The sequence below is a fragment of the Bradysia coprophila genome, unplaced genomic scaffold (genome assembly GCF_014529535.1).
Source record: "Bradysia coprophila strain Holo2 unplaced genomic scaffold, BU_Bcop_v1 contig_151, whole genome shotgun sequence".
Classification (NCBI taxonomy): domain Eukaryota; kingdom Metazoa; phylum Arthropoda; class Insecta; order Diptera; family Sciaridae; genus Bradysia; species Bradysia coprophila.
The window spans coordinates 2,800,294-2,827,810 of record NW_023503423.1 but is presented as its reverse complement, the minus strand read 5'-3'; the positions used below and the strand labels follow the sequence as shown (position 1 = coordinate 2,827,810).

At 38.1% G+C, this 27,517-nt stretch overlaps 3 protein-coding genes across 3 annotated transcripts; 1 reads left to right on the top strand and 2 right to left on the bottom strand.

Annotated features, from left to right (window-relative positions):
- Positions 1–1,408: 1,408 nt before the first annotated feature.
- LOC119074429 (transforming growth factor-beta-induced protein ig-h3) lies at positions 1,409–20,934 on the top strand. Its single transcript, XM_037180556.1, has 11 exons — positions 1,409–1,568; positions 1,600–1,688; positions 5,953–6,128; positions 6,243–6,432; positions 17,518–17,682; positions 17,775–18,045; positions 18,123–18,642; positions 18,712–19,289; positions 19,355–19,480; positions 19,535–19,751; positions 20,556–20,934. The coding sequence occupies exons 2-11, from the start codon at positions 1,612–1,614 to the stop codon at positions 20,792–20,794; spliced, it is 2,559 nt and encodes an 852-aa protein (XP_037036451.1). The 5' UTR covers positions 1,409–1,568; positions 1,600–1,611; the 3' UTR covers positions 20,795–20,934.
- Positions 20,935–21,143: 209 nt separating this feature from the next.
- Positions 21,144–22,402, bottom strand: LOC119074430 (acyl-CoA Delta(11) desaturase-like). The gene has a single exon (XM_037180557.1). It carries the CDS (start codon positions 22,272–22,274, stop codon positions 21,204–21,206), a length of 1,071 nt encoding a protein of 356 aa, XP_037036452.1. The 5' UTR covers positions 22,275–22,402; the 3' UTR covers positions 21,144–21,203.
- Positions 22,403–24,511: 2,109 nt separating this feature from the next.
- On the bottom strand, positions 24,512–27,517 carry LOC119074427 (cytochrome P450 3A56-like). Its single transcript, XM_037180555.1, has 8 exons — positions 27,159–27,517; positions 27,037–27,093; positions 26,938–26,979; positions 26,605–26,861; positions 25,896–26,053; positions 25,653–25,840; positions 25,029–25,482; positions 24,512–24,969 (listed from the first exon to the last, which is right to left on the bottom strand). The coding sequence occupies exons 1-8, from the start codon at positions 27,315–27,317 to the stop codon at positions 24,791–24,793; spliced, it is 1,494 nt and encodes a 497-aa protein (XP_037036450.1). The 5' UTR covers positions 27,318–27,517; the 3' UTR covers positions 24,512–24,790.

The window sequence follows — 27,517 nt, the reverse complement described above, 5'->3', positions numbered from 1 at the left end:
CAATAACCGACAACGTATTAATAAAAGTAGTTTGTTTGCTAGAGAGAGTATTGAGTTACTCTTTAGAGTGATATCGCAAAATCTTCGATCAATCGGCTAGCCATGCCATCTGGATTTTTGTCGAGTATGGTACCCATCGAATCCTTACGAGTTCAACGAGGTATATCTCGCCTCTCTTGGAATTGTCGTTTTCGTGGTAGAGCTGTTTGAAAAATCGGTGGTTTTCAAGTGTAAATTTTTTCATCCTGATTATCTGTGGTAATAAAGGGTCGACTTCGTTCAAATTTTAGGGGATTGTAGTGCTAGACTAGACTGATCACATAAGCTACCAAATACGTCGGGCTGTTGGTTGTACTGGCTTCAGTGACTGTATTAAGAAAAATTTTCTCTGACTACTAACGGGTGCGCGCATCAGCAAACCTAAAGGTTTAGGGTTCCATTAAAAGGCTTAGGCTCGGTACTTCCTAAAAATATAAAAACTTATGCTGGAGGGACTATTGGCATTAAGAGATAGGACAATGTCTAAAATGTCACCTATTACTCCAAAGAAATTTTGACCGGTTTGTCGACCACTTTCATTTTTTCACCTCAGCTTTCCAGTGATAATTTTCCAGACTTTACTTCTTACATAAAATGTGAGATTTTTGTTGACTTTTATGAAGTAGCCGAGATTGTGGTTGGTTGGATGCGTGTGATAAATTCTCCTAGGACCCTGGGCTACATTATGGAACAGTGTGCTGTACCAAGAAAACCAAATTAACATGAGAGCGAGTCACCGAAGTACCCTATGGTAACTTTTTACCAAAAATTCTCGTTTTCTTTTTCTATAAATGGAGAATTACAATGAAAAATATTGTTTTTCCGATTGTTATACAGAGACTTTGACAAAAACAATAAGAAGCAGAGTTTCTCTACTATTTTCTAAAACTATTTTATCATAGAACCGATTTCAAAGAATATGTGTTGTGATGAAAGCTAATGCTTAGTTTCCTCTTACCAATAAAGTACTCCGTGTGAGAGAAAAAATTGAATTTTTTAAATTTTTGCTTCGTTTATTTGACAGTTTGCTCTCTCACGGCTCTCTCACGGAGTACTTTTTGTTGAGTGAAATGGACACTTAATAAGCAAACAATCTTTTCGGTGATCTTTTCGCCCCGTCATTAATGCGGCACTGTTGTGTATCTAAGTTATATATTCACCTAAGTCAACCAAAAGAAGAAATTGAAGGAATAAGAAGTAGTATGCACACCAACGACGGCACAACGTATAGTGATAGCTGGAGAGTGTTATTTTTGTTATTATTTTGTATGTTTGTTTATAACGACTCTTCTTCATCATAATATGCGATTTAATTTCACAGACCCCACCATACTGCTGGTCTAGAACATTATAAATACTACAGTGATTCGGTCGGCTCATCAGTACCAGTTAACCGGTTCGAGGAGCCATTACATCAATACTGTAACAGTGATAAAGCATAATATTATAAGTTGAAATCAGGAGATTTCAAGTGAATTTTGTGTTTTGTGGAAAGATAATTTGTTTCGAATTTTTGTGTTTGTTTGTTCGTGTTTCTTGGGACGATTTGTGGTAAAATTTAAGGGATCGAATATGAAACGTTTCGTTTCGGTCAGTGCGGTTTTACTTGGACTATTTGTCGTTGGATATGTGAACGGTTTTGATTTCGAGTAAGTTGCTAGAAATTCTATAAAAAAACACTCGACAGAAGTCAGAACTTTTTCTGTTCTTTAAATCAACCAAATTTTCTGGTACAAAGGGAATGCCTAGCATTTTAACACAGTCCGTCCAAAAGTCTTTTTTTACTATCCGCTAAGAAATGCGCTTGAACACTTTCGTTAAAGAAAGGAACCATCCACTACATGGCATGTTAATAAAAACGAAATTAGGACGAGCGACGGTGTAAACTAACTCGCGTACTTTCGCTGTATTTTGAGGAAATATCCTTGATTCGTGCCTTAAGCATACATTTCAGAATTTTTCTATTAATTTGGGCCCAAGGCATGAAGAGTATGTGTATCTGTTGTGGCCAGCAGATCTTAGGCACTTTCGCATGTCGCCCTCAATTCGTTTGGGCTACAACTCGCGAAATTGCCTAAAATCTACCGTCCACCATCGTAGATACGCAAATAACTATTTTATGCCTTGAGCATAAATTTTCAGAACTATTCTCGTAATTTAGGCCTCGGCATCATCAGTTGAATACGTGTCTGTTGTGGACGGTTGACTTTAGGCATTTTCCACTTTCGTCTACATACTTTTGTTTTCCGTAGGGTCGAAAGTGGCTTATTACAACCCTAGTGATGAAAAGTAAATTGACGCGTTTTTTAAAGAGTTTTTGATTGACATCTGTTAGCTGGAAGAATTGTTATGAAAAATCGCAGTCTAAATCATCTTCATGAATTAACGAGAACAAATCTGAACTCTTGCGTAAAAAAGTGAATTTTCTATTGTTCGCCGAGGGGAGAAGAAGTGAAAATCTAAGAAAAATGCTGGTTTGATCAATGGTTGTCCCCTAAAGTGAAACGATGTCAACTCTGCATTTTATTTACTCGCCTCCATTCTTTCATTTTGTTATTCTTATGGCTTTTAATTAGCAGACCTATGCGACATCTAATTAAATATTGACGGGAAATTTTCCATTAAAATCAACAGAATTCAATGTAAACGTTCACATCGTCGTAGAGTGTCATTTAAATGTTGAACGATTAAAGCTTTTTAAAGTTGAAGGTAGCCTAAGGGATCGTCCACAAAATTATTTGCGGAATTTAAATAAGGGGCTTCCATGCAGTAGTCCGAAATTCTCCTATAAATTCAGTTTTTTATGTTGGTATAAGCCACTGCATCACGAACGTTCCATACAAAATAAGAGACCAAATAACAGTTAATAAAATCAAGGTTCTGGAAGAACCAGGTTAAGACAACTCTGAGTTGATCACGAAGGCGGTGACTGACACACAAATTGAGTTCAGCGGCTACGAAGTTTATATGAAAAAGGCAACGTAACAAAAACAAAATTCCGAATTTTCCTAAAAAACATTTTCTTCAAGTTCATTTCACAAACAATCTGTAATGAGTGCGTTTATCGATTTCGGTGTCGCCCTCGTGTGTGTCTTAACCTGTTCTTTCAGAACCTTGGGTGTCTTAACCTGATCTTTCAAAACCTTGGGTGTCTTACCTGTTCTTTCAGAACCTTGAATAAAATCTGTTCCTCTGCCTGTTCTTGGAGTGCATGGTATACAGCCTACTTCGCGAAGCTGTCAACTCCTAGAACCATTGATTTGTTTACAAGAAAATTCAAATTGACAAAAATTTCGTAACAACATAGCTGAGCCCTAAGAAACATTACTCTTGTTATTCAAACGGTATATTTACTCAATAGGTAATGAAGAGCACAACGTGACATACTCATATGTTCAAGTTCAATAAACACTTTTCAAGTTTCACCAAAAACACATTAACAGCGACCCTAAAACCAATTTACATTCACAATCGCATGTCACGCCAATAAGCCATCGTCAACGTTGCTTGTAATTGTTTTCTGCACTGTACAGCTCATCATTTCATTGTTCTTGAATTATATTACAATTTTACAATTAAATTGCCATTAAGATGGGTCCTCCGAAATAAAAGAGAGTCGAGGTATACACATTGAAAGTAGGTATACTCAACACTCAATTCATATATATATGTACAAGTACATGCCACAAGCAGAGCATACCTAATAAACTCGTTGAAATGCATGGAAGTTTTAAGCAAAAGTTCTGCAATGAAAACAAAGAAATTGCTACACACAATTTCGTTTCATTCCGTTTGTATACGGACAGGTTTGAATGCTGAAAAGACCTACATAACATATGTAACAAAACAAGGCCCAAGTACCGCATCGTCAAGTCATTAATTCAATGAAGATTTACACTCTCATTCAGGCATTCCTCACTTATTGTGTTACATAGTTGGTTGGTAGCGCTGCTGTGTAGTGTAGGCAATTATTCATTTTTTCAAAATGCGCATTTTATTAGTTCGGCTTGTTGAGAATATGATCGCAATGTCTGTTGAAATTTGGCCATCAAACAGATGTTTAGTACGGTAGGGCTCATCAAAGTATATCAACACCAAAGGTAATGCAAACCCTCAGCGGATCAGTGTGGATTCTGACTTTCAGGTGAATTCATTTTTGTAATTTTCTTATGTTTGATGTTGTTACACCTGCCAAATTTCTACGTAATTGAATTCACCTCACCAATAGCTGTAAATTGACGAAACTAAATTCACCTGAAAGTAGGGCGAAAATGCGGACTAGCATTACCTTCAGTGTTTATTTGCTTTATGGTGATATCCTTAAACAAAATGTCCACTCGAGAGCTATGTCAAACTAAGGGACTCTATTTGCAATTACAAAACATTGCCCGATTTCGATCACTATTTTGGCACAGCCTGTGAAATCTACTTTATCGCTAGGGATGTTTTAATCCTCCTCTTTCCAACGTAAATTCGGTATCGAATCCTTCTTTTTGTAATTTGTTTCTGGTTAGGGTGCCGAAAGGAGTTCTTACAGCTGACCCACTAACTTCTCTGCGATTTTGATTTTGCATCTCTCGATGAACAAATAATGTGATCCTTCTAAACTTCCCATATACCTGTCCGACTACCGCTAACCTAATCGACCTCTGAATTGTAATACTTTGCTAACATTCAAAATTCAAGCAACAGAAGGTATCCCATCTGTCCATCCAATCACCAGATGAGTTAAATTTGAAATTAAAATTTTCGTTCACTCAACGAGAAGATGTGTGCCGGTGCATCCAATTTAACAATTTGATTTACCAGATAACGAAACCACTTAAACTAATCAGATGATGGGAGATGGGATGTTGCGAGAAATCAGCGGAGTGTTATGTTTCGTACGAAAATGCATTAGCCACCTTGTTATATACAGAGAGACGATCCATACTTTATTTACTCAGTTAGGTACATACAGGTCGGCCGTACTTTTATGTAAATTTGTGTCGCGTTATGGAATGATGTTTTAGCTTCGAGTGTACATAATAAATATGTTGCTAAACTTAAGGCAGTGCCATTATAATTTATATGGCACGGAAACAAGAAAAATATTTACTCATTGCACCCCCGGGAAATGAGTCATTACTTCGTTGACATGAGCGTTAAAACTCATTTCCCGAGGGCTTAGTGAGTAGATTATTTACAAATTAATTTACGAAATTGTTTGGAATTGGAACTTTCTCTTGGGTGGTTAAATCCATCGCTTTCGGCTCGAGCTGCAAACGCCACACTTTTCAAAATAAAAAGTTCCAAACAAAGACGTAATCTACTATTCCAATCACATTGAAATTGTGTGAATCACAAAGAAGTCTAGTGAAGATGGTCCTTTTAGTGAATTAACATAGTGACCCATAAAGCCAAAAAAGCCTTCTAACATGCGGTACGAAAAGTACTTTTGTCACACAAGATATTCGAGTTTCTAACTTAATAATATTGACCCTACAAACTATATACTGCCCTTGCCCTTTATCATCATTTCAACTTTCACGATGTCAGGCATAACAATCGAAGAACATGTCAGGTCACACACCTGATATTTCTTGCGACCTAAACATGATTCAATAGACTTTGACTTGACCTCTGAGACATAAAATTGACTTGTTGACTTTCGATCTCCCCTTCTCTGGGGCTAACAAGACTGCAACGACTGCATGAATGCATTCAATTAGCTATTGCGCTTCAATTCGTTATTCATTGAATTGCATAAGCGAGGTGACTCCAATTCATTCATACTGTCAGTCATTCGACATTGCATACAGAAACTGCAATCAATTTTTTCTTGTCAATATTTCCCATTTCAATGTTAAGTCCAATGCAAATTCCCACAATTGAAAATAAAAATTAATTTTGTTTGTATTATGCAAATTGCAGTGATTTTCATCGTCGTACGCCACTAATACCTCATGAATTGTTCAATGACAATCCGACGGGATTTTGGCCCTTCCAACACTTTGCACACAAAGCATTTTTCCCAAACTCCAGACGAGTAGCTGACGATGACAGTTCAGAGGAAGTGTTGGCCGAGCCGGGCAGTTCAGAACCGATAGGTTAGTATGTCAAGATTCACAAGATTTTTGGATTTTTTTTTTAGATTTTTTATTAGAACCATGGTTGAGATGGTCATTTCACGAGATTTATCTTGTACTCCTAACTCCTTTCAGATATCGACTCCATTAGTGGTTCGATTGGTAATCCAGACGATGTACATGCGGAAATCGAATCCCATCACACCGATCCGTTCGGTTCATTCGATCCGTCTGGACTGTTTTTCCATCAATCGTTCAATCCGTTTGTTAATCCATTCGGTGTGCTCAATGGAATGGTACCACGACAGCAACCTTGGTGGAGAGGGTAAGTTGAAAATTTGATTAGGATTCTTATGAGTTGTAGATGTAAGTTTGGATTTACTTGTGAACAACGGGCCCATGGTAAGAAGGCGAATAACACAAAGACGATGCAATTTTGCCCGGGACAAAATTTTTACCCTAGAAATGTTACAAAATTTAAAAGCTGCATAGTCCGGGAATGTCTTTTCGCTCGCAAGCGAGTTTAAATGAATTTTTTTCTTGGTTTTATTGTAAAACTTAAAACTTGGATATCTCCGTCAAATCGAAATATTTTTAGTGGTCTCAACGGTTTCGAAAACTTTAGGCCAATACCTAGACCTCATGGAACACCTTTTTTTTGTCAAGGGACCAGAACTGTCCGGCTACGGAGGATTCCCGGAAAAGTGGCCCAAAAAAACTGATAACTTTGAAACTCATTTCATTTGAAACCCCTAGCCATTTCTTATTCAATTTTGATGTGTAGGGGCTTTTCGGAAAGGTAATTTCATACCCTACCAATGATAGCTGACCGAGCTGTGATTTGAACGATCTTTACTCAAGAAATTACAAGATGATACCTTTGAATGATATGTAATTATATGGCTGGGTCTGAGTCTTCCAAAATGCACCCCAAAGCTAGAATTTGTCCCCTCAAGATTTGTAGACAGATTGATGTGTTTGTATGTTAGTTCCTAGAATTCCATCACTCCAAAGGTCACCCTTCTTCCCAGTGCAAGAACTCTATGATGGTGAGTCCTTCCATCGGTTTTTTCGAACTTTCTTCTGGACTTGATGAAAGTCTGAGATGTCTTGAGGTCAGTTCCCAGAATTCCATCACTGCGAAAGGTCTATCTTCTTCTCAAAGCCAGAACAGAAGAAAACTTACATTTCCAGCCTCATATACATTAAACTAAACAATTTACATTTTATTCGAATCTCCCATCGCAATTGTTAAGTCACTGTGCACAAGGAAGATTATATTTACTTCTAACGAAACATCTCGGTGTGTTTGGGACTACCTCGGTGTGTTTGGGACTAAACCTACGCATATAGTTTGAAAAACTGCCACATGTTGATGTCCCTGATGAGTTCCCCCAATGTGTCTGTTTTCATTCTACAATTCGCGGGAATTATAGAAATGAACTGTGAAGTTATTGAAGCTAGCGGGACGAAACGGTGTCTATAGGTACTCTTGGGATAAACGAGACTCGGACGATTTTTTGTTTTTGTTTAATTCGCTCTTGCGTTTTTACGCGGATTTGACTGTACTTGGACTTAGAATATGGCCCTTCTTTCGTGGTTTCTATTGTTCTGTTTTAGCTCGGTTGAAGTCTTGAATATGGTGAAAAACTGGCGCTGAGACTCTGAGTGAACGATGGATCAATGCACGAAATTTCTTTTCTTGCACAGATAATCCGTAGACCCTCTAAACCCCTGTGCGTCTTTCTTTCTTAAGACGACAAATGTGGTATTGGGTTCAGGAATGAATGTGTTAAGAGGTAGAAAAGACGAGAAGGAGACGATTGCTTCATGGATCGGCGAGTTATGATTCACTTCAGGTTATACTCTTCAATGAGTATAAAGAAGAGAAACGGGCAAGGTAGGCTTAGTCCCAAACACACCGAGTCAGGTCAGTCCAGTGTGTTCAAGGAGAAATGAACTGTTGAATTGAATGGTTTGAAGCTAAGCTGAGTCCTTAGCGAGACGGCATGGAGAACAGACGTGTTCTTACGTCGCTCTCTAAAATGCGTTTTCGTCTTGCATTGTGCTACAAAATTTTGATTTTGTGAATTTGTAATTCAATAATTGTAATTCAACAATATAATTAGTCCATTTAGATTTGTTTTCCTGTGCTTGTCTATTTTTTTTGCTGATTTTATACAAGTATTCATGTGTCATGTTCGTTTGCTTTTGTATAAAAGTGGTGCATATAAAGAAGTTCATTGTTCTTTTGTTTGTGGTCATGCGGTTTTCATTTCGACTTTTGTTTTCTCGGGTTTATAACCTAAATTCATTGTGAGCTGTCTCACGACAATAAATAGTTCTAATCGAGCTATGAAATGAATTAAACGATGCCCCAGTCGGGCTTTGTCTCACGGCGAAATAGTTCTAATCGAGCTATAGCGATTAATTACATCGTGTCCAAGTCGGGCTTTGTCTCACGACAAAAAATAGTTCTAGTCGAGCTATGCAACGAAACCCTAGTCGGGTTTTGTGTAACAAACGTCCCTAGTCGATCTATGTAATAATAATAATAAAAAAAAAAAAACGTAAGCCCTGGTCGGGCCCTGTCTCACGACAAAATTCACGGCTCTAGTCGAGCTAAGTAGAAATTGAACATATCAGGCCTTGTCGGGATTTGGTACACGACGAATTTCTAGTCGAGCTATGTAAAAGAGAACAAGTCGAGCTTTGTTAATAGCAATTGGAGTTCCAGAAGGAATACTCGCTTGTAAGCGTTCCACGTAATCGTTTGTTTGTGTAATTACTACTACACACCCACTACAGGTGCCAATGCCGAGCATTTGTACATTTGTAGGTATAATTGCTTGGGTAACATCACCATTAACTTACGGTAACATCAAAATAGTGCACTAAAGGGATATTCTTAACGACATACCTGTAGTATGGAAAGTTTCCGCTCTAAATACATATGCAGTGCACGTCGGCACCAACTTTTTATAAATTTATTTTTCCAAAGGGTGAGCACAATGGGCCCACAGGCGGCCTAAGTGCAGTATGACTGGGTAACTAGTCATACGCCTTATTTAATAAATAAATAAGCTGAAATACATTTAATGTACTGTCGCATGAAACAGGTGTAAGGGATAAAAAGTTGAAAAGTAGAGTTTTCGTGTGAATTTTGTTGATCCGTTCTACTGACTACTGAACTAGTGGACTGGACAGGTCAATGAAATTTTGTGAATTGGATTTTTTTTGGAGTTACTGGAATTTTGGCAAATTGTGCAAAAGGAATTTGTGAGTCAGATTCACATTAGCCGATATAACGTTCTCCTCATTGTTTTGATCGTAATATCAATTGAATAATTCACATTGTTACTGACTGACGGATCAGACGGAATAAATTATTTGCCAAACCAACCAAAAAAAAAATCCGCTCATTTGCACACAATGAGATTCAGAAGAATTGTTTTTCCAAACGAAATTCATAATTTAAAGCTGTGAACACCTGATGCGAAATTTGTAATTTGAGATTGTGTCTAACTCAGCGAAATGCTAAAATATTCGATTTCATACGAACCTCGTTTGTACCGGAGAGAGTCAGCTCATAATAATGTATCGACTTCAACAGTCCATTATATACACATAACATACCACGCAAAAGTAATAACGTAAGTAATAAAATTGGCCTCCATTATCAATCTCAGCGAAAATTTTATTTGAATTGAAAGAGTATCAATTCAGCAAGATGATTATAACAGTCGGAGAGTCGAGAATGTTCTTGATATAATGCGTGTGATGGATGTTCTCGAACGATTCGCAAGTGGTGTTTATTTACACACTTGCATTTCGTCACAGGGCATTCATTATTTTCAATTGAAATGACCTAAGATAACCTGTACTGGTGCGATTTGCTCTGTAAATATTTAACATTCAAAGACGTTACGAGCTAGGTACATTTTCTGCTGTCGATTTAGTTCGCGGAAATTATTTCATTTCGATGTATTTACAAGGAAAGGAAAGCATACAGCACTCAGAGTATATACATCGTCGTTTATGACTCAGTTTAATTGCTAATTACAAGAAACAGTTATCTTCAGAGTTGTTTTAAGAGATGAGAATTTCAGCCGAAGAGTAATTGAAAGGAACCCAAACAAGCAACAGAGATATACAAATTATAACAGAATTTTGTTTCTCGACCTTCATTTTTTTTACGCGTAATAATAATGAGGTTAAGCTAAGCACCACTGCTTTTTCGTATAATTTAATTAAGATGTTTTGTGTAGCAACGTGATAATAATGAGAGATAGACGACGACGAGAACAGAAAGGTTGAATTTATTAACTGCATCACGCTTATAATTCGCTTGCTCTGTGGGCAAATAAGAATGCAAATAGTTTGTTTTAGATAATGCACCCGATTAGATTGCTAATTGGCCTGTACTGTAGATTCACGTAAAATGTTCATTTTTTCGAAGAAAAAAAAAAACGAAGCTACAGTGGACGTCAGTGATATTTAGGCATGAATTTTGGTTCAGCAGTTTTTCAGCTGGTCAACCAGAGAGATGCTAATATGACGACTGGGTCGTTTCGACGGATAGAGGGAATATGTCGAAAGATGTTAAAATTGGTTGAGAGAAAATGTATTGAATTCTCTATCAAAAAACCAACTGTCATCCGACATATTCCGTCGAAACGACCCAGTCGTCATAGTAGCATCTCTCTGTGGTCAACTCATACAAACAAAGTGGCTCATACGACTTCATCAGGGTGTTCTCGCAATTTTTACACACGAAATATCAGTGTCGTAGCCAGCTGGATGTGCCTTTCCTGGAATAATCTCTTCTAATTATTTTTCTTCTATTGTCCCACCTGACTTTGGAGTCTGGCAAGATAATTGTTGTTAAAATTCAAAAACTTTTAGGGGCTTTGTCGGGCCATCGGTGATTTTTTGTTGGGTTAGGCTCCTTCGCCAAGCTAACCAAATAGTTTTTTTTTTATCTCGAAGCCCGTTCCTTCCCCTTCAAAACTGCACCAAAAACTCACTTAAAAAAAAAAGGTTTTTGACGCATCGAAGAAAGGTGAGCTGCTCTTCAGCAACAATTATCTTGGACTTCATTCTTCATTCACATGTTTCTAGCTAAACACAAAAATGGTTTACGTGTAAGAATTGCCAGACCACCAATAGTCTTTACACGCGGGTTTTGTTTGTGTGAGTGTGTTTGTATATGCACAAACCTCACTGACGTCCACTGTAATATATAGAAAATAGAAACGGAAGTGGATAGATTTACTTTGCTGAGACGTGAGACTCGATTTGTGAGGTGCCAGCTAAACCATTGGCTTGAAAAAGAAAATCAGCAAAAGGTGCTGTGGAAGAAGATTGGTGTGTCAGCCTAAAAAGATCTCTCTGCGGCTCTCGCACACCAAATTTGGATTGGGCGGGCATGCTGTTCATATTATGCTTGCTTCGGTGAACAATTAATCAATGAAAAATCAACACTCAGGTGGAACAGCATAAAATTCACCATTCGCGGAACGAATGTACTCGTGCTAGCTGGAGGGACAACAAATCAAAATCATTTAGGTGCGAAAAAAGAGATTTCAGCTGTAAGCTGAATATATGGACGGTTAGCACTAGTAAAATGAGCTCGAAAAGTGACTACAAAGTGAAGGCAAACTTTTCAACTAATAACTAGACGAGTCAGTTGTTGTAGAAACTGAATGTTTCTGTATGTGGCCTTTGTCAGGTTCTCTCTCCTCCCTATGGAGCTTTGACTATGTCGTGTAAAAGGCCTTGTTTGATTTACAATTAAAAACCCGGAGAATGTTACTCGCTTGAGGCTTTGTTTTATTGTGATGATTTTTCCTTACAATGTAATCGTATTTATACCCTAAACTGTGACTACTTGATATGATTAAAATTAAATGACATAGATTGTAGACAAAAAGTAGAGTGATTTGACGCAGACTTAAATTAAGTGGATATTACAAATTCTTAGATAAAACATTTCATTCCAATTCCAACAGTTGTTATCTCCTCAATTTCTTTCTTAGATTGTTCGGCCTGGGCGTAGAACTCATTTAAAAAAAAATATTTTTAAGAATTGAAATTCCTAATAATAAACCCTGCAAGAACTGTTGCAAAAAACGAGAGATACTTGTTTTGTAGGACGCGCATCTTTGCATCTCCACATTGAATGTTTAAATATCTTGTCACGTCTTTACCAGCCTAAATTTGTACAAAGTACGGGTCACTGAAACATATGTTCGGATTTATTTTTATTCTTCCAAATTGATAAACAAAACTTTCTACCAACAACCAGAGGTACAATGTACACATCGGATGCATGGAATAAGGTGACTGAACCTCATTTTTTTTTGTCTTCTTCTGCCTCTACACAATTCTAAGAATCGATTCGAAAACAATTTTTTTGTTGAAAATCTCTACTTTTTTCGTTGTATTATGAGTAATGTGATTCATCCACATGAGACGCAACACTCATTTCTTTCAGCGGTTGAAATTAATATTCAAATTTGACCTTCTTTTACAGCACACAAAAAGTCTTATTCAATAAAATTGTTCGTTTCGCTACTTATGGCTTACTTATTATGGCGTATGGCGATGTGTGCTGTGTATAATTGCTGATGTTTAGCGTTTTTAAAATGTAATTTGAATGACCGTTCTTGTTTATTCAGTCATTTAGCGATAATCTAATAATGATTCTATCTAAACGATTGTAACTGTTCACAATTTGAAAAAGAAAAACATTTCGCTGTCTCTGTTTATTGAATTTACGAGACTTGGACTGTGATTCAGTGAGTTAGCGCTGCATTTTATAATGGTCACCCGTTCGCTTCATCATCTATATGGCTTGGTATTTTCTTCAAATCAGTGCAGATTTTTTCTATTTCGCATGAAAACCCAGCTTTCCACAACGCTTTACGGAAAACTCAACTTCTAACTTCAAACTTCTCAATCTTTCCCAAACTTGGAGAATCTCTTTGGATAAAGTAGACTCTACCAATGGATACAACATTGTGGCGAATGGGTCTTTTGGGAATGTCTAGTTTCTGTCAGCTTCAATAATTTCAAGACGAAGTTTCGTTCAAAATTATATATTCAAGGATGAGTCATGTAGGAGGAGGCTACAAAATCTTAATTCAAATTACATTAGAATCATCATAACCTCACAAACAGTCACAAACTTACTTCTAGTATTCTCCCTTAAAACCGATAACACATTCGGTTAACCCTTCGCGTATATATTCTCGGAATCCTTTTAGAAAGAGAAAGTTACGTTAATCAACGGATTCACGTGGCTCAATTGGACAGGATGTCCTTGACAAAAACACGTTTGAAATACAAAGTGTAAATTCAAATTCAAATGATTTCTTACTTGTTCATAATCGATTATAAGTCTTCAAAATTGATACGATTAAATTACTTCGCAAAATTCTCGTCTAAAGACTGTAAAAAAAACGGATAAAATTAAAACTTGAAACTGAGCACACGGTCAAAACAAACGACTTACGAAAACTAATAAAAACTCAACATTGAAATCGCGAATCTCTTGGCGTAAACGCGATCACATTAGTTTCCCTAATTTAACTGCTTTTTGAGCGTATATTGACACGGATGTTTAGGATAAAATCGAATTTTAATTAACAACGGCAATAAACGGTCTCTTCACCATCTTTGATATAAAGCTTTTGTTCGTCTGACTGATAGAAGTTAAATATTTTTCCGCAACAAGCGTGACGGCATGATAGGACCAGTGTTGCCGTTCATCACAAACATTGCGGCATATTTATCACTAGTGACGCCTAGAGATTCTAGTGCTCGTAGCTTCGTTGCAATTTTGAAAGTGATTCATTTTCATTGCTCTGATCCGTTACTAGCCTCAATAGTTTTTTTTACATACAATTCTATCAATATTTTTTCCTTACCAAAACGTGATTTCAGGTAGTCGATTGCTTTCGGATAATTTTTGGATGTAGGAGGAAAACTAGATACCACGTCTCTAGCTGGGGTATCTACTACAGTTGCTTGGATTAAATATTGAAACTTACCTTCGTTCGATAATTTATTATCTTCATGCATGCCTTTAAACTGACTCCAAAATTGTAGCCAATTCTTCGTTTCTCCATCGAATTTAACCAATTCCAGTTTAGGTAGTTTATATCTTGATTTGTTGTCGCCACCACATGAATTGTTGCCACCCGAGTTGTTGCCACCAGAGTTGCTATTACGACTTTCTGTGTCTTCTGTTTTGCATATTTCATCCACCAGCAATGTTATATCGTTCATTTTGTCTCTGTAGTCCTGCCGTATATTCATCTCTTCGTCCATATCCTCTTGAGAATATAACAATAATAACTTTAGGAAAGATCTTGATTGACATATAGCAAAAGTATTGCGTTTTTGTTCATCTGTTTCACGATGAACACATTTTCGACCAAAAGCATCGAAAGAAAAAAAAACTAGGAATTTCGGACCACGAAATAATTTTGTAGCGTCCGAGGAAGGCTTTCAGCGACTACTAAAGGCTACGATCTTCTTCATTGTTTTTTATTAGTGTTGAGACCACACTAACAGCCTTTTACCAATAGCAATACCAAGTGCATTCCGGCCTAACGTGAATTCTGAAACACGCCTCAAAATGTGGAAATATTTTCTGTGAGTAAAGTTAGGCGCATAATTGATATTTCGCCTAAATGGAGGCTAGCCATGTGTCCACAAACTCATGCATGGATACTTTTCATTCGTAATATGTTACGGCATGTAGAATCGGTAATATCACGAAATTTGTAACACGCGTTGATTCGGACATTTTGAGAATGAACACTTACTTGTATGTACTCTTATTGGTCGTTGCCAAAGTTTAACGCCAAAAATATCGAATACCCCATGTATGTTCCGTGACAGGGAACATTATTCGGAACTTTAATTCTTCAATTCTTGTAAATTATGAAAAATTCCCATAAAATCGGAAAATTTGAGATTCTTTGGAATTGAAGGAATTTTCAAGAAATTTTCAATTTTGCGTACAAGAAAAAATTGGTTCAGAGAAATCATCAAAAAACCAAAAATTTTCCGCCTAAATGAAGGCTACAAATTTTCAAAGGGTCAAACGCTATTAAATTTCTGAAGAATTCCCAAAAAAATCCCAATAATATGTTCTGTGGAATGCATACTTGTCACCGTACCAACAAGTGTGTTGTCTTTACATAGACAGATTGGGCAGTGATCCAAAAGCGTTGTAGTTAGAAGCGATCTAGACAAATTCTACACTTAGTTAAGAGGCACCGGTACTTCGCCGAAAAGCATACATTAGGGCGATTTTTAAATACTGGATTTTAGTTTACTTTTGATGATGTCTTTCCACCAGAATCCTTTTTCAAAAATGTACGACCGCAATTCCGACCACGAATGTGTTAGCTTTCAACAGAAAATAGATTTGGTTGCGGCAATTTGACCAGCTCTGAGAACAATGAGCAGTTTATGAAAATTTCATTAAACTGCTCACTTTTCTCAGAGCTGATCAAACGACTACAACCAAAACTAATTTTTATTTAAAGCTACAGGTGAAAATTTTTTTGGATCGGACACACCATTTTTGTTTCCGGACGTTTACAGAAGTGTTGCATTCTGATATTTCCTAACACTTTCAGTAGTCATTCAGTGACCAGAAGTACTCAATGCTCTTTATGTCTATAGACCTGAATTAAGTCAAGAAATATCAGAATGCAACACTTTGCGTGTAAACTTCATTAAATGTGTCCATAACAACCTTATTTGACATAATTTGTAACTTTATTTCGGTTAAAATTGGAAATAGAAAACTGCCTCAAAAATCTTTCGAGTAGGTCGACTTACCCACACATTTGACATCGTAAAGAATACAAGCCAGATTGCGAATAGGGCAAGTTTGGTATTTTTGGAAAGGTGCGGTCTCAGGCTATGCGATATACTAGCAAATGAAGCTATACTCAGCAGTGGATGAGCTAGACACAACCAGAAAGCTTCCCGATGGTGAGAAAATCAGTCAAAGTTGTCCACATTCACAAAGTAAAAATGTTAAATTTCTTGTTAGTGTATATAATTGTTCGGTAGACCAGAGACAACCAGTATATACCAATTAGTTTCATTTTTAGTCGAACTTTCCATACATTTCCATTAAAAAATCTCAGGAATGTGGGCACCCATAAGAAAGTTTTTTAAGATTTGTTGAAAAAATTGAAAAAACCCCTCCCAATTTTTTGATATGTTAAATGGGATGTGCTAGCCTTCATTTTAAGCCAATAAAATGAAAAATCGCTTGGGGTGCTCATTGACAAAACCATAAAATTGGACTTTGATGCCTCACCCTGACTCACAGCTACAACCTTTCGACCCGACGATACTTTTATTAGAATCGTCTGTCAATTCTCTACAAACTACCATTAGATCAAAACCGACCGGGTCGTTTCATTTCGGGGTAAAATTTTCTGAAAAAGTCATGATTTTGAAATTTTCAAATTTTCTTAGAGTCGCCCCGAGCCGGAGAGGTCGTTTTAAAAAAATTCTTTTTCTACGAAATGATCACCCTGAAATTACCTATCGATAGCACCATAAACGTCCGGAAACAAAAATGGTGTGTCCGATTCAAAAAAATTTTCACCAACAGATTCTTGGTCGGAATTGCGGTAGTACATTTTTCAAAAAGGATTCTGATGAAAAGATATTAACAAAAATGACATACGAAACACGCAAATGTAGGCTACAATTTTAGCTAAGTGCCGGTGCCTCTTAAGCACTAGCATTATATATGAGATGATAGTATGAGATTTGATTTCCCTTTTATTTGAAGTGCGTAATCGTAGAAGTAGAATAGTAGAAGCACGAGTGTGTTCAGTGATCGTTGAATGAGTCGAATCCTATTTTTAGATTCGATTGTCTTTCAGAGATTATAGGTGTTACAATAGAAAAGGATGAATCTGAAAGTGACTCGAGTAACACTTAAAATTCGAATTTATTTCCCATTAAAAATCAATTATTAGTCCAACTTTTATCGAATCTTTTCGCTCATTCACCCGTAAATGTATGCCAAGCATACTCATAACAATTTAAGTGGCGAGTATGTGCAAAACGATTCGAATGTAATTTAGATACGAAAATTCTCCACTTGATTCAGGTACTTTAAACTACTGGAAATTACCGTAAATGGACTTAAATTGAGGAAATTATTTAATAGGAAGCCCAGATAACGGTTCAACAACGATTTAAAATCGCATTTAGAAATGTTTACGGGCTAAAAATGGTGCATTAAAAACGAAAAAATTGAAATTCTCATCGATATGACATTCCGGTATCATTCGGTGGATATACCTATACATGATGTGCTGTTGTTTACCCAGCTAATTGATCCTAATTGCTTACATTTCAGGCCGAATGTGTGCACACAGCGGCAAGAAGATATTGAAGATATTAAAGGCGCAAATGACGACAGTGGTGAAGAGAGGAAATCGAATAGACAAACATTCCACTTCGGTGTGCATTTGACTTTGAACTCATGCGTTGAACGTTCACACAAACATGTTTGTAAATCGGTGTAAGTATCTGCCACATTTGTCCCAACTATGAAAGTCCACTCAATCCCTCATGAAAATCTCACGAAAACTTGTCGTTCTCCCTAATCGATAGCGTTAACGAAAATGGTAAAACTAAAACCGTTTCAATTACCCGACAATGCTGCCACGGCTATGGAAGACAGAATGATGTTGATGTCAGCAAAACATGTGAAAAATTGAACTTAGTGTCGGTTATGGAGACGTCCGAGAAATTGGGCGGTAAAGAGTTCGTTAAGGCAGCCAAAAACAATGGTTTGGAGGAGATGCTGACCAAGAAGAATGTCACCGTTTTCCTACCAACGGATGCATCGTTCACCGACTACTCGGAACAAATGTTTGAATCGGTAAGTTTCTTCAGACATCAAATGAGTTGAACGTATCCCCACCCCCACTCATCCCCGAATCTCTTTAAATTTCGCAGAATTTGGTCGTAATACCACAGGTAGCTCGACGTCGTCGAAGCGCCGAACACGATTATCTCTCCAGCTTCACCTCGAAAGACTTAGCTCTGAATCATATCGTCGATGACTGGATTGACATTCAGGACATTGAAAACGAGCAAATTCTCCAGACGCAATACGAGAACCTGACGATTCGAATGAATATTTATCCACGTCCGCCCAACGACGATACGTATGCGTACGCCTATCGCTATACTGCCAATTGTGCGCCCATAGTCAAAGTCAATCAGATTGCCGAGAACGGTATCGTCCATATGGTGGACAGAGTCTTGAGTCCGGTTACGAAGAATTTGATGGAATTGGTGCGCAGTCGCAGTGATATGGCCGTGCTGAGAACCGTGTTGGAGAAGACAAATTTGGCCGAGCTGTTGGAGAAGGACACCAAGCATTTTACGTTGTTTGCACCAAATGATAAGGCCTTTGGAAAGCTGAATGAACATCTGAGAAGGACAATGAAAAGTGGCAACGAATGTGCGATGAGTAAGTGGCCGATGACTGGGTAACACCACGACATAAGATGTCAACATCTAAATCTCTTCCTCTTTTCAGACATCATCAAGAACCACATCTTGGAAATGAGTTTCTGTTCCGTGGCTGTAGTAGACGGCGTTCGCACCGGTGCTGAAAATTCTTTGGGACTTAGGCTGAATCTTGAGAGAGCAGAAAACGATGCAGCCAGCGAGAATGAAATAGCCGATTTGACTGGCATCAAAAGCATCATCATCAACGGAAAGGCGAAAATCGTCGAAACCGACCTGGTTGGAACGAATGGCATTTTGCATGTCATCGATACGGTTCTGCCAACTGACTCCGGTCTACCGATTTCGACGATGCTCGAGAGCCACAATCTGACGATATTCGGTGATCTCATTGAAAATGGTGGCTTTGCCGATGAGTTCGACAGCCTGATGAATGTGTCGTTCTTTGTGCCAAGGGATGAGGCCTTCGATGGATCGGAATGGGTAAAAATGTTAAAGGAAAATCCAGAGGAACTGAAGGGAAATGAGGAATTGAAGTCGTTTTTGACCTATCACATTGCGAAGCCGTTGACAAAAACCTGTGACTTGACCGAAGAAGTCATGAAAACCGAAAATGGTAACGGCCTCCGAATCAACTTGTACTCAACGGTACTGACCTTGCTTCGTAACACACAAGAAGAATGTTTCTCATTCATGATTTCGATTCGTTTCAGCATTCAATCCTTAACAACGTCATGAACAGAGCTACCATAAACTGTGCTCGATTGGTCCATTTTGACGACATTACGTGTGGATCAGTGGTTCATCAAGTTGATCGAATTCTAACACCACCAACAACGGTAAGAGTCTTCATAATTGAAATCTACCGTCTTATTGAACTTTAACCGATGCAGAGTCTACTCGGTGCATTGGAAGCCAACGATAACTACAGCATGTTCCTCGGATTGATTAAGAAATCGAATCTCACGCAAATGTTGGACGATGCCAATCAGAATTTGACCATGTTGGTGCCGACAAACGACATTTTCAGAGAGCTAAAGGAGTTCTACGATGAATTGCTAGAGAATCGCAACCAATTGGAACATTTTGTGAGACTCCATGTCCTTGATGGTAGGTTGAGGAACTTTTTTTTATAAAGATCTGTCATGGCAACGCTCACCAATTTGATAAAATTGGGTGAATGAGAAACTTCGTAACATCGTTCCTTGTGGCAGTTACAATTGTCCAAAAACGTATCAGGGCTCAAACCTTTTTGGGTCCGCAAACCTTTCATGGTGCAAAGTTCTTAATAAAAAAATCCAAAAGCTCTCAATCTGGAATGCTCAGTAAGTCAGTAAGCTTTTGCGTCACAAAGTTTCAAGTTACAAAGCTTTAAGTCTGCAAAGCTTTCAGGCTGAAAAGCTTTCAGGCTGCAAAGCTTTCAGGCTGCAAAGCTGTAAAGCTGCAAAGCTTTAAGACTGGCAGATTTTAATGCTACAAATCTTTAAGTCTGACGTTGTTGATGTCGTCGACATCATGTCGAAATTAAGTAATTAGTGCTCCATTTGAAATGCAATAAATATTTTGCTGATAGGTCTGTCGTGCCTGACAAGATGTAATTTTGAAAATTTGACTCGAGCGGTATGACGGGCTCCTCAATAAAAATTTCAAAATGACAACGAAACCTTTCTGACACGATCCCCGACAGGTTAAAATTGACGTCATAAGGGCTCCTTAGAATTTCAATTGAAAGAGTGAACCGAAAAATCAACACTTTCTCATAATGAGAATTGGAGCGATTTAAAACTGCCTTACACTTTCCATTTTGAATTTTTAGCGCACTTCGACACACAAACACTCTTTCCATTGATTTGATGTCTCTGATTCATTCTCCTTGCAGTTTTCTAAATTTTTCTTTTCATTTTGCTCAATCAGATGTTTTATGCTGTGCTGGCATCGTACAGACTCAATGGCCATTCGTCCGAGTGGTGAAAACAATCAACGACTACGAACTGAAACTAAGCCGTGATCGCCGTCCGAAAGTACAAAACGCTGGCATCACCAAATGTGATATTATTGCCAAAAATGGAATTATTTTAGAAGTAAACGATGTGGTCAGCGCTAAGCGAAAGGAATCTCAAATCGAAGATTTTAACACATTTTTGAATATTTAAAAAACAGAAGAAGAAAAACTTTGCTCTGGTGTATCGTTCGGTCGAACGGGGCAAATCGTGAATTGATTTTCCTTTCTCGTAAGAATTTTATTTATGTTTGACGCGATTTGCGGTGAAATAAATCGATTTGATTTGAATACAAAAAGAAAAATATTTCATTGAACCAACTGGACATGTCTCCGTCACATTTGTGTCTTTGCTTTTAAAGAGCTTTCTAGAGCTTTAAGCTTTTTTTGTATTTCACCGAAATATTCCACTTTTCCAATGGACTCCAAAAGAAGCTCAGAGCTTTCTGAAGCTCTCCAAAGCACACAAACATTAAGCCAAATCAAAATCCAAAATTTCTTGACTTTTTGCAAACTTTATTTTTGCCTTTCAATTCCTTTGACTCCGTACACTACTCCGTCCATTATGCAACTTTTGGATGAGTAATGGTCGCAACTTCCACATCTTTCTCATCCTGATCTTTATCACCCCATCCCCATATCGCATGCGATCCATCACCAGTACGTTCGACTCTCGTTTTGACAATTTCACGCGAAACCGACTTCAACTCATAAGCCCAACCGATTTTCGCAAAGAAATCGATGAACGCAGCTGTATAATTGGCTCGATAGTTACCCAATTCGGCTGTTTTATAATCCCACGGGAACACATGATGATAGTTGTGCCATCCCTCACCCAAAACTAGAATCGACACGATTGGATTTTGTGCCGGATTGATGTTCACATCGTACGGTCGGTGGCCCCATTTGTGTGCGGCACTGTTCACCAGCCATGTAAAATTCAAAACGAACGTCCAACGGAACATCGTCGAAACGAAGAATGAATTCAGAAACGTTTCGTTCCAGAAGAACATCGGTGCGATCGTTGGCAGTATGAAACAGGCCAATGGCATCAGTATCATGTAATACTTACGTTGAAAGACCAACACTGGATCGGCCAACAAATCTGAAATGTCCAGACTCTTTCCCTTCTCAATCACATCGGGATGTTTTTTGCACAGCAGCCAACCGACGTGCGAGAAAAAGAATCCTCGTTTTGCGTTGTGTGGATCGGCATCCGTTTCCGAAAATTTATGGTGAACTCGATGATCTCGAGCCCAGTGTAGGGCACAGTCTTGAAATGCTATCGTATTGAACGCTACCAGCAAAATTCGAAGCGGCAGTTTTGCTTTGTACGAGCGATGGGCCCAGAGTCGATGACAACCAGCAGTTATCCCCAATATGGAAATAAAGTACACAACGACGGCGAACATGATTGTGTACAGTTTGGCGGAAGTAAAGAGCAGATAGATTCCATAAATTGCGGACAGGTGAAGGAAACTGAAAGCAGCAATGTTTCGCCATACCCATTCATATTCCCGAGGCCTTGCTAACGTTAACGGTGTGATATCTTTCGCGAGTCCGCCGTCAATCGTTTCGGCATCTTGTTCATTTAACACTCCGGTGCACTCAGATGTTGTTGCTTTTGGAGCCATAGTCCACCTTATTCAATTTCACTTTCAATAAGACTGTTGTTGATCGGACTCAACAGTTCAATTAACAACATTGCTCAGTGAATTACTTTCGTTATCTCATTCTATTAAAAAAAGCAAGTACTTGAGCCCACTCGTTATTATACCACCGATTGCAGTAATATAAAGTAAGTCATCGCACCTCGTGGCATCGAAGCTACAAATGAAAAATTTGAGAAACTCGCGACCTAGTTGTTAGCTGACCGGATAAGATACAATAATCATCGATAGTCATCACGTCCCATTTCGTTTTATAGACTCAGACTCAGGTGAGTCGAATTTTCCATTTTATTTTATTGGAAAACGCCCGACCGCTGGTTGCATTCAGGATGATCCAGAGAATCTTTTATGGAAGAAACAGAAAAAATAACACTGACGTATGTACTATTGTACCTTTGAAAACCCCTAGCGAACTGAGAGGATACCACATATATGAAGGGTCGAAATTAGATCCGAAATATAGCAAAACGCAAAACAAACCGCCTATTCATTTCCCATTGCCGCTATCATCCAAGAGCCAGAACAAATATATAAAAACACAAACATTTATGACAGCACGATGCGAAGTCTTGTGCCCTAAAATGCTAAATGGGTTGTAGGTATTATCGATGTTTGCACCATTAATCAAACAAGGAAGATTGTGGTCATTGCTTCGATTAGTGGTTAAAGTCACGGATTACTGTTTTAGTGAAGCAGATTGAGTTCCATGATACTTTTGATATGACCATCATAGTCGCACTGAGCATTCCAAAACTTTAAAGGTTTGACGAACTATATCACGGAGAGGGCGGAGAGGGAAAGTTGAGAAGAACAACATCTGAACGCTGTGGGTAAACTTCTTTCCACAACATTTTGAGGCTATATTATTAGTGTTGTTCTAAAACATAAAAAGGCCTGACCCTACTGTCACCGAATTGTATCTTAGAACTGTGGAAAAATTCTGCCGGACTAACTAACGAAGGAAAAATGCACAAATCAGCTTATCACGCTAATGACCACTTAAGTATAATCATACCTGTATCAGTAACATACGTGGTTCGTTCAACCAGAGTTTAACTATTGCTACCACATTATGAACTGATTCGATGACCGGAATTCAAAACAGTAAGAAGAATGTGTAGGTAGGATTTACAGATTAGACATTAGTAGCATCAAATCAATTTTTTTAATTAAAATTTTTTGTTGTGGTTCTCTGCACCACTCCAAGTGAGATTGTGAGACCGCAACTAAGTTGAATTGGCTGCAAACTTTTCGTTGAACTTAAATTATATTCATTGTGGCTATGTGACTTTCCGATGAGAAACGGTTGCATAAATAGCCCAAAAGTAGCAATCGAAGCAGAGAGATGCTAATATTACGACTGGGTCGCCTCGACGGATATAGGGAATATGTCAAATGATTTTGAAGTTGGTCGAGAGAAAATTCCTAAATTCTCTCTCAAAAAACCAGCTGTCATTCGACATGTTCCCTCCGTCGAAACGACGTCTCAGTCGTAATATTAGTAACTCTCCTGCATCGAAGATTGGGTCGCACGAAAAGTTAGCAAACCTCAAAAATAGACGACTGTTTAAACCCTTCCGGTAACATATTTTTCCCATTTTTAGCATGTTTTCTTGGAACTTGCTAGATATAATCTTCAAGGACGTTGAGAAATACCATCTACGTTAAGAAATGACATCTACGTAAGTGAACGAAACATTTAACGAAACTTAAGTAAGGTTACGTCTGAAAGTACCGTAACTTGAAGATGATCTACAGTTATTCGTTTGAACCAAAGACAATGCTTTTTTTGCAAAAGAGTCGACAATATCAACCAGAGAAAAAAAGTTCATGAAACTCGGTTGACTGTATCGTAAGTGAGCCCCTTATATCTCGAGTCTGACCATTGACCAATTTAGATGATTTTTTGTGTTTTTGTTTGAAAGTACTGTCCATTCCAGTACTGTTTTCGGTTCCCTAATAAAATGGCAGTCGGTCGCCATATTGGATTTAAGTAAAAAGGAAAAAACTCGATAAAAACGAGGCTGACAAAGAGATGTAAAGATGTAAAGATGGAAGTGATTGATTGGTTATGTGTTCAGATTCAGAATGTTTCAGGCATCCCATTTATCGAAGGGCAACTGGCAACATTGCTGTGGGATGTGGTATCGTGATATGCTTTTACGTGTATGTCCTGTTAGTGTCGAAAAATCAAACAAACATCACTTACTTGAAACAATTGTTTTAATGTTTTCAATGACACAATTCTATCACGTTCTTCCACTTAATAAATATCAAAGATACGATTCGCAAAGCCATCAATTCTTTACTAAAATTTTGTTGCGATATTTAGTACAAGAATTTTGCGGGAAGGATTTTGTGAATGTGTAAGGTGTGCAATCAAAAATATGTTTACACGAACTTGTCGTGTTTATCTCGTAGCATGACCTAGACCTACTCACACTTAGGAAGTTGGTACGATTGTGAATAGAACTGGTCCTTTAATTTCTCCTGACAAATTTCACTTTAATAGGCTTATAGGCAGCACCTAAAATACCAGCCGGCTTCCAAACCAGTTTAGTGTCTTCACACGTCTCAAATTGAAAATCTCTAGCTATCGCTGTGATAGACAGTTTCAGCGTTTCCAAGGCAAATCTAGTTCCAACACAATTGTGGGGACCTGTAGTTGAAGCGGAACCGTTAATATCGTCACACTTCATTGTACTAAACTCAATTAACCTTGTCCGAACGACAGCAGAGCATATTTTTGCAAAATATCCTTGTTCTGCGGCAGGAATCTGTCCGGTTGAAATTTTTCCGGTTCCGGGAAATATTCGGGATTGTAATGCAACGGCCAAACGGGAAGTTGAACACTCATGCCCACGGGGATTTTCAGTTGAAACTCCTTGTTCTCCCATTCTTTCGTACAAATGCGATCGATACGAGTCAGTGTCGGTGCCAATCGTAATGCTTCGTGGATACATGCATTCACATATACCAGATCTCCGACGATGCTGTGGTTAATTGCACCCTTACTCTGTAATAGGACTCGATCCACTTCCTCGTGCAGTAATTTTTGTTTGTCTGGATTGGTTGCGAGCTGATACAGTATCATGGTCAATGTTGATGATGTGGTCTCGATTCCTGTAGTTAGGAATGTAATAGCTTGTGCCATGGCTGTAAGGTCGGTAATCTGGCGATTGAATAGTAGTTTATGGACGACTCTTAACAACGTATAAAACAACAATGTTTTATGCGATCTATTCTTTCAGACAATGACTCCTTACAACACAACATCACAAACGGGCATTAAAGACTAACAATTTCTAATCGTCTAATCTATTATTCGAATTCTCTAGTTACCTTAAGACGCTTAAATTCCTCATCCGTCTCAGATTTACGAATCATGTTATTTATGGCATCGACGAAATCATTGTTTGAGTTGCCTAGTGCTCGTCTCTCTTTTAAAATGTCGGTTAGGATGCCTTGGAAGAATTTTGTTGCAGTCAAATCGACGAGCGGGATGATTTTTAGCAGGAATGGGAACGATACTGTGAAGAGTATTTATAAAGTGTAATGCAGTTGTTTCTATATCGCAAAACATACACATCAGCGTCAGTCCGATGTTCGGTCCATCTTCAATGAAGCTAAAAATTTTCTTAGCATTTAGAACAAATTCATTGTTTGGGTCCCGAATACAGTTGTAAACTCTCGTTCCAAAGGCACATCTTGCAGTTATGTCGATTGAGAGAGCATTGAAAACTCTGTTGATACAGCAAAACCACCAGTATAGCATTTTGTCTTTAAAGTTTAGTATGAGTGCAGGTAGGTACCAGAACTAGGCACCAGAACAGATTTGAAATAAGGGACCATGTTGTCAAAATGCTTCTTAGAAATTAATTTTTGTTATGTTGGTATTATACCACTGCGGGGACAAAAATAAGAGACTTTTTGACCGTTAAAAAGAAATTGCTCTGATGCCTGTTTTGGTTGCTCGCATTTTACGTTTTATACGATCCAGTGACAAATGAACTCAACCTTTCACATATTAAGAACCGACAGCATGTCAATTGCATTCAAAAGGGATGTTGGTATTGCACCATGGGTACTCAAGTTTCTATTACTGACCTAGCTTTTTAACAATAAACTGAAAGATAACAAGTGCCTTCTTATCACTCAGTTAGAAGAGGCAAGCATGAAGAAACGTTAATATGTTGTCACTGGGCCGCATATAGAATAGTTGTCAATTCATCAACAGATTGTCAAGCCTTATCAGTGCTGCATTCAAAATGATAATTTTTATCGAAAAGCTTACTTGCGAACTTCAATGACTGGATCTTTCTTGCAAATGTCTTTCAGATGGCCCGTACAATCATTGATCGATTCCAACATTTGATCGGACATATGTTTAACTTTAGTCGAAAATGGCTGGGACACCTCGTTTCGTACTGCCTTCCATTTCTCATACGGAAGAGTGTCGATGACTTCATTGAACAGTTCGTTCTTGAAGTCGATCATCCTTTTATCTTGGAAATGATCGGAGTCTTTGACACAAATCAATCGGACCAGCTCCTTTTCAATGGATCAAAATAGCGTTCTCATGTTAGAGTGAGACTGTTACACAATCTTATTTACGCTAGGTACTTACTGCATCAGCGAGAAAAATTTGTGGCTCTCGTCCTTCGTATGACTACAAGAAACGGTCTGTTACAATTTTATTACTTTTCCATCATTTGGTTAAGCTTACTCCCCAGATTTTACCGTACTTCCGGAAATTCTTCATATCCTCATCTTGGACAACAATCTGTTCGAAAATAGCAATTGCGATCTTTCATAACACACAAAACTCGTCAAAACAACAGTGTCTACCTTATGAATGTTTGGATGACTCCCTAACAGCCAGTGGGGCTTTATGGTGGGGATGCCCATACTTTCCAGTGTTCCGAAATTCCATCTTGCATAAATTATCAAGAAACTAATTACGCCAACAAGCAGTGCAAGAACACCACAGACAATGAGGAAAAACATGACGATCTTGATGATGAACACAATTTTACGCAGCTGTTCTTAGTTAGGTGTAGTTCGCGACTAATTATAAAGATATCTAATCATCCACACACATACGCACACACCCACAGTGGATTCACTAAATTTAATATTTTCCACTCTTTCGTTTCGTTATTTAGTTGTACGAAATATACAGAGGCACATGAATTTAGATTCTCTTC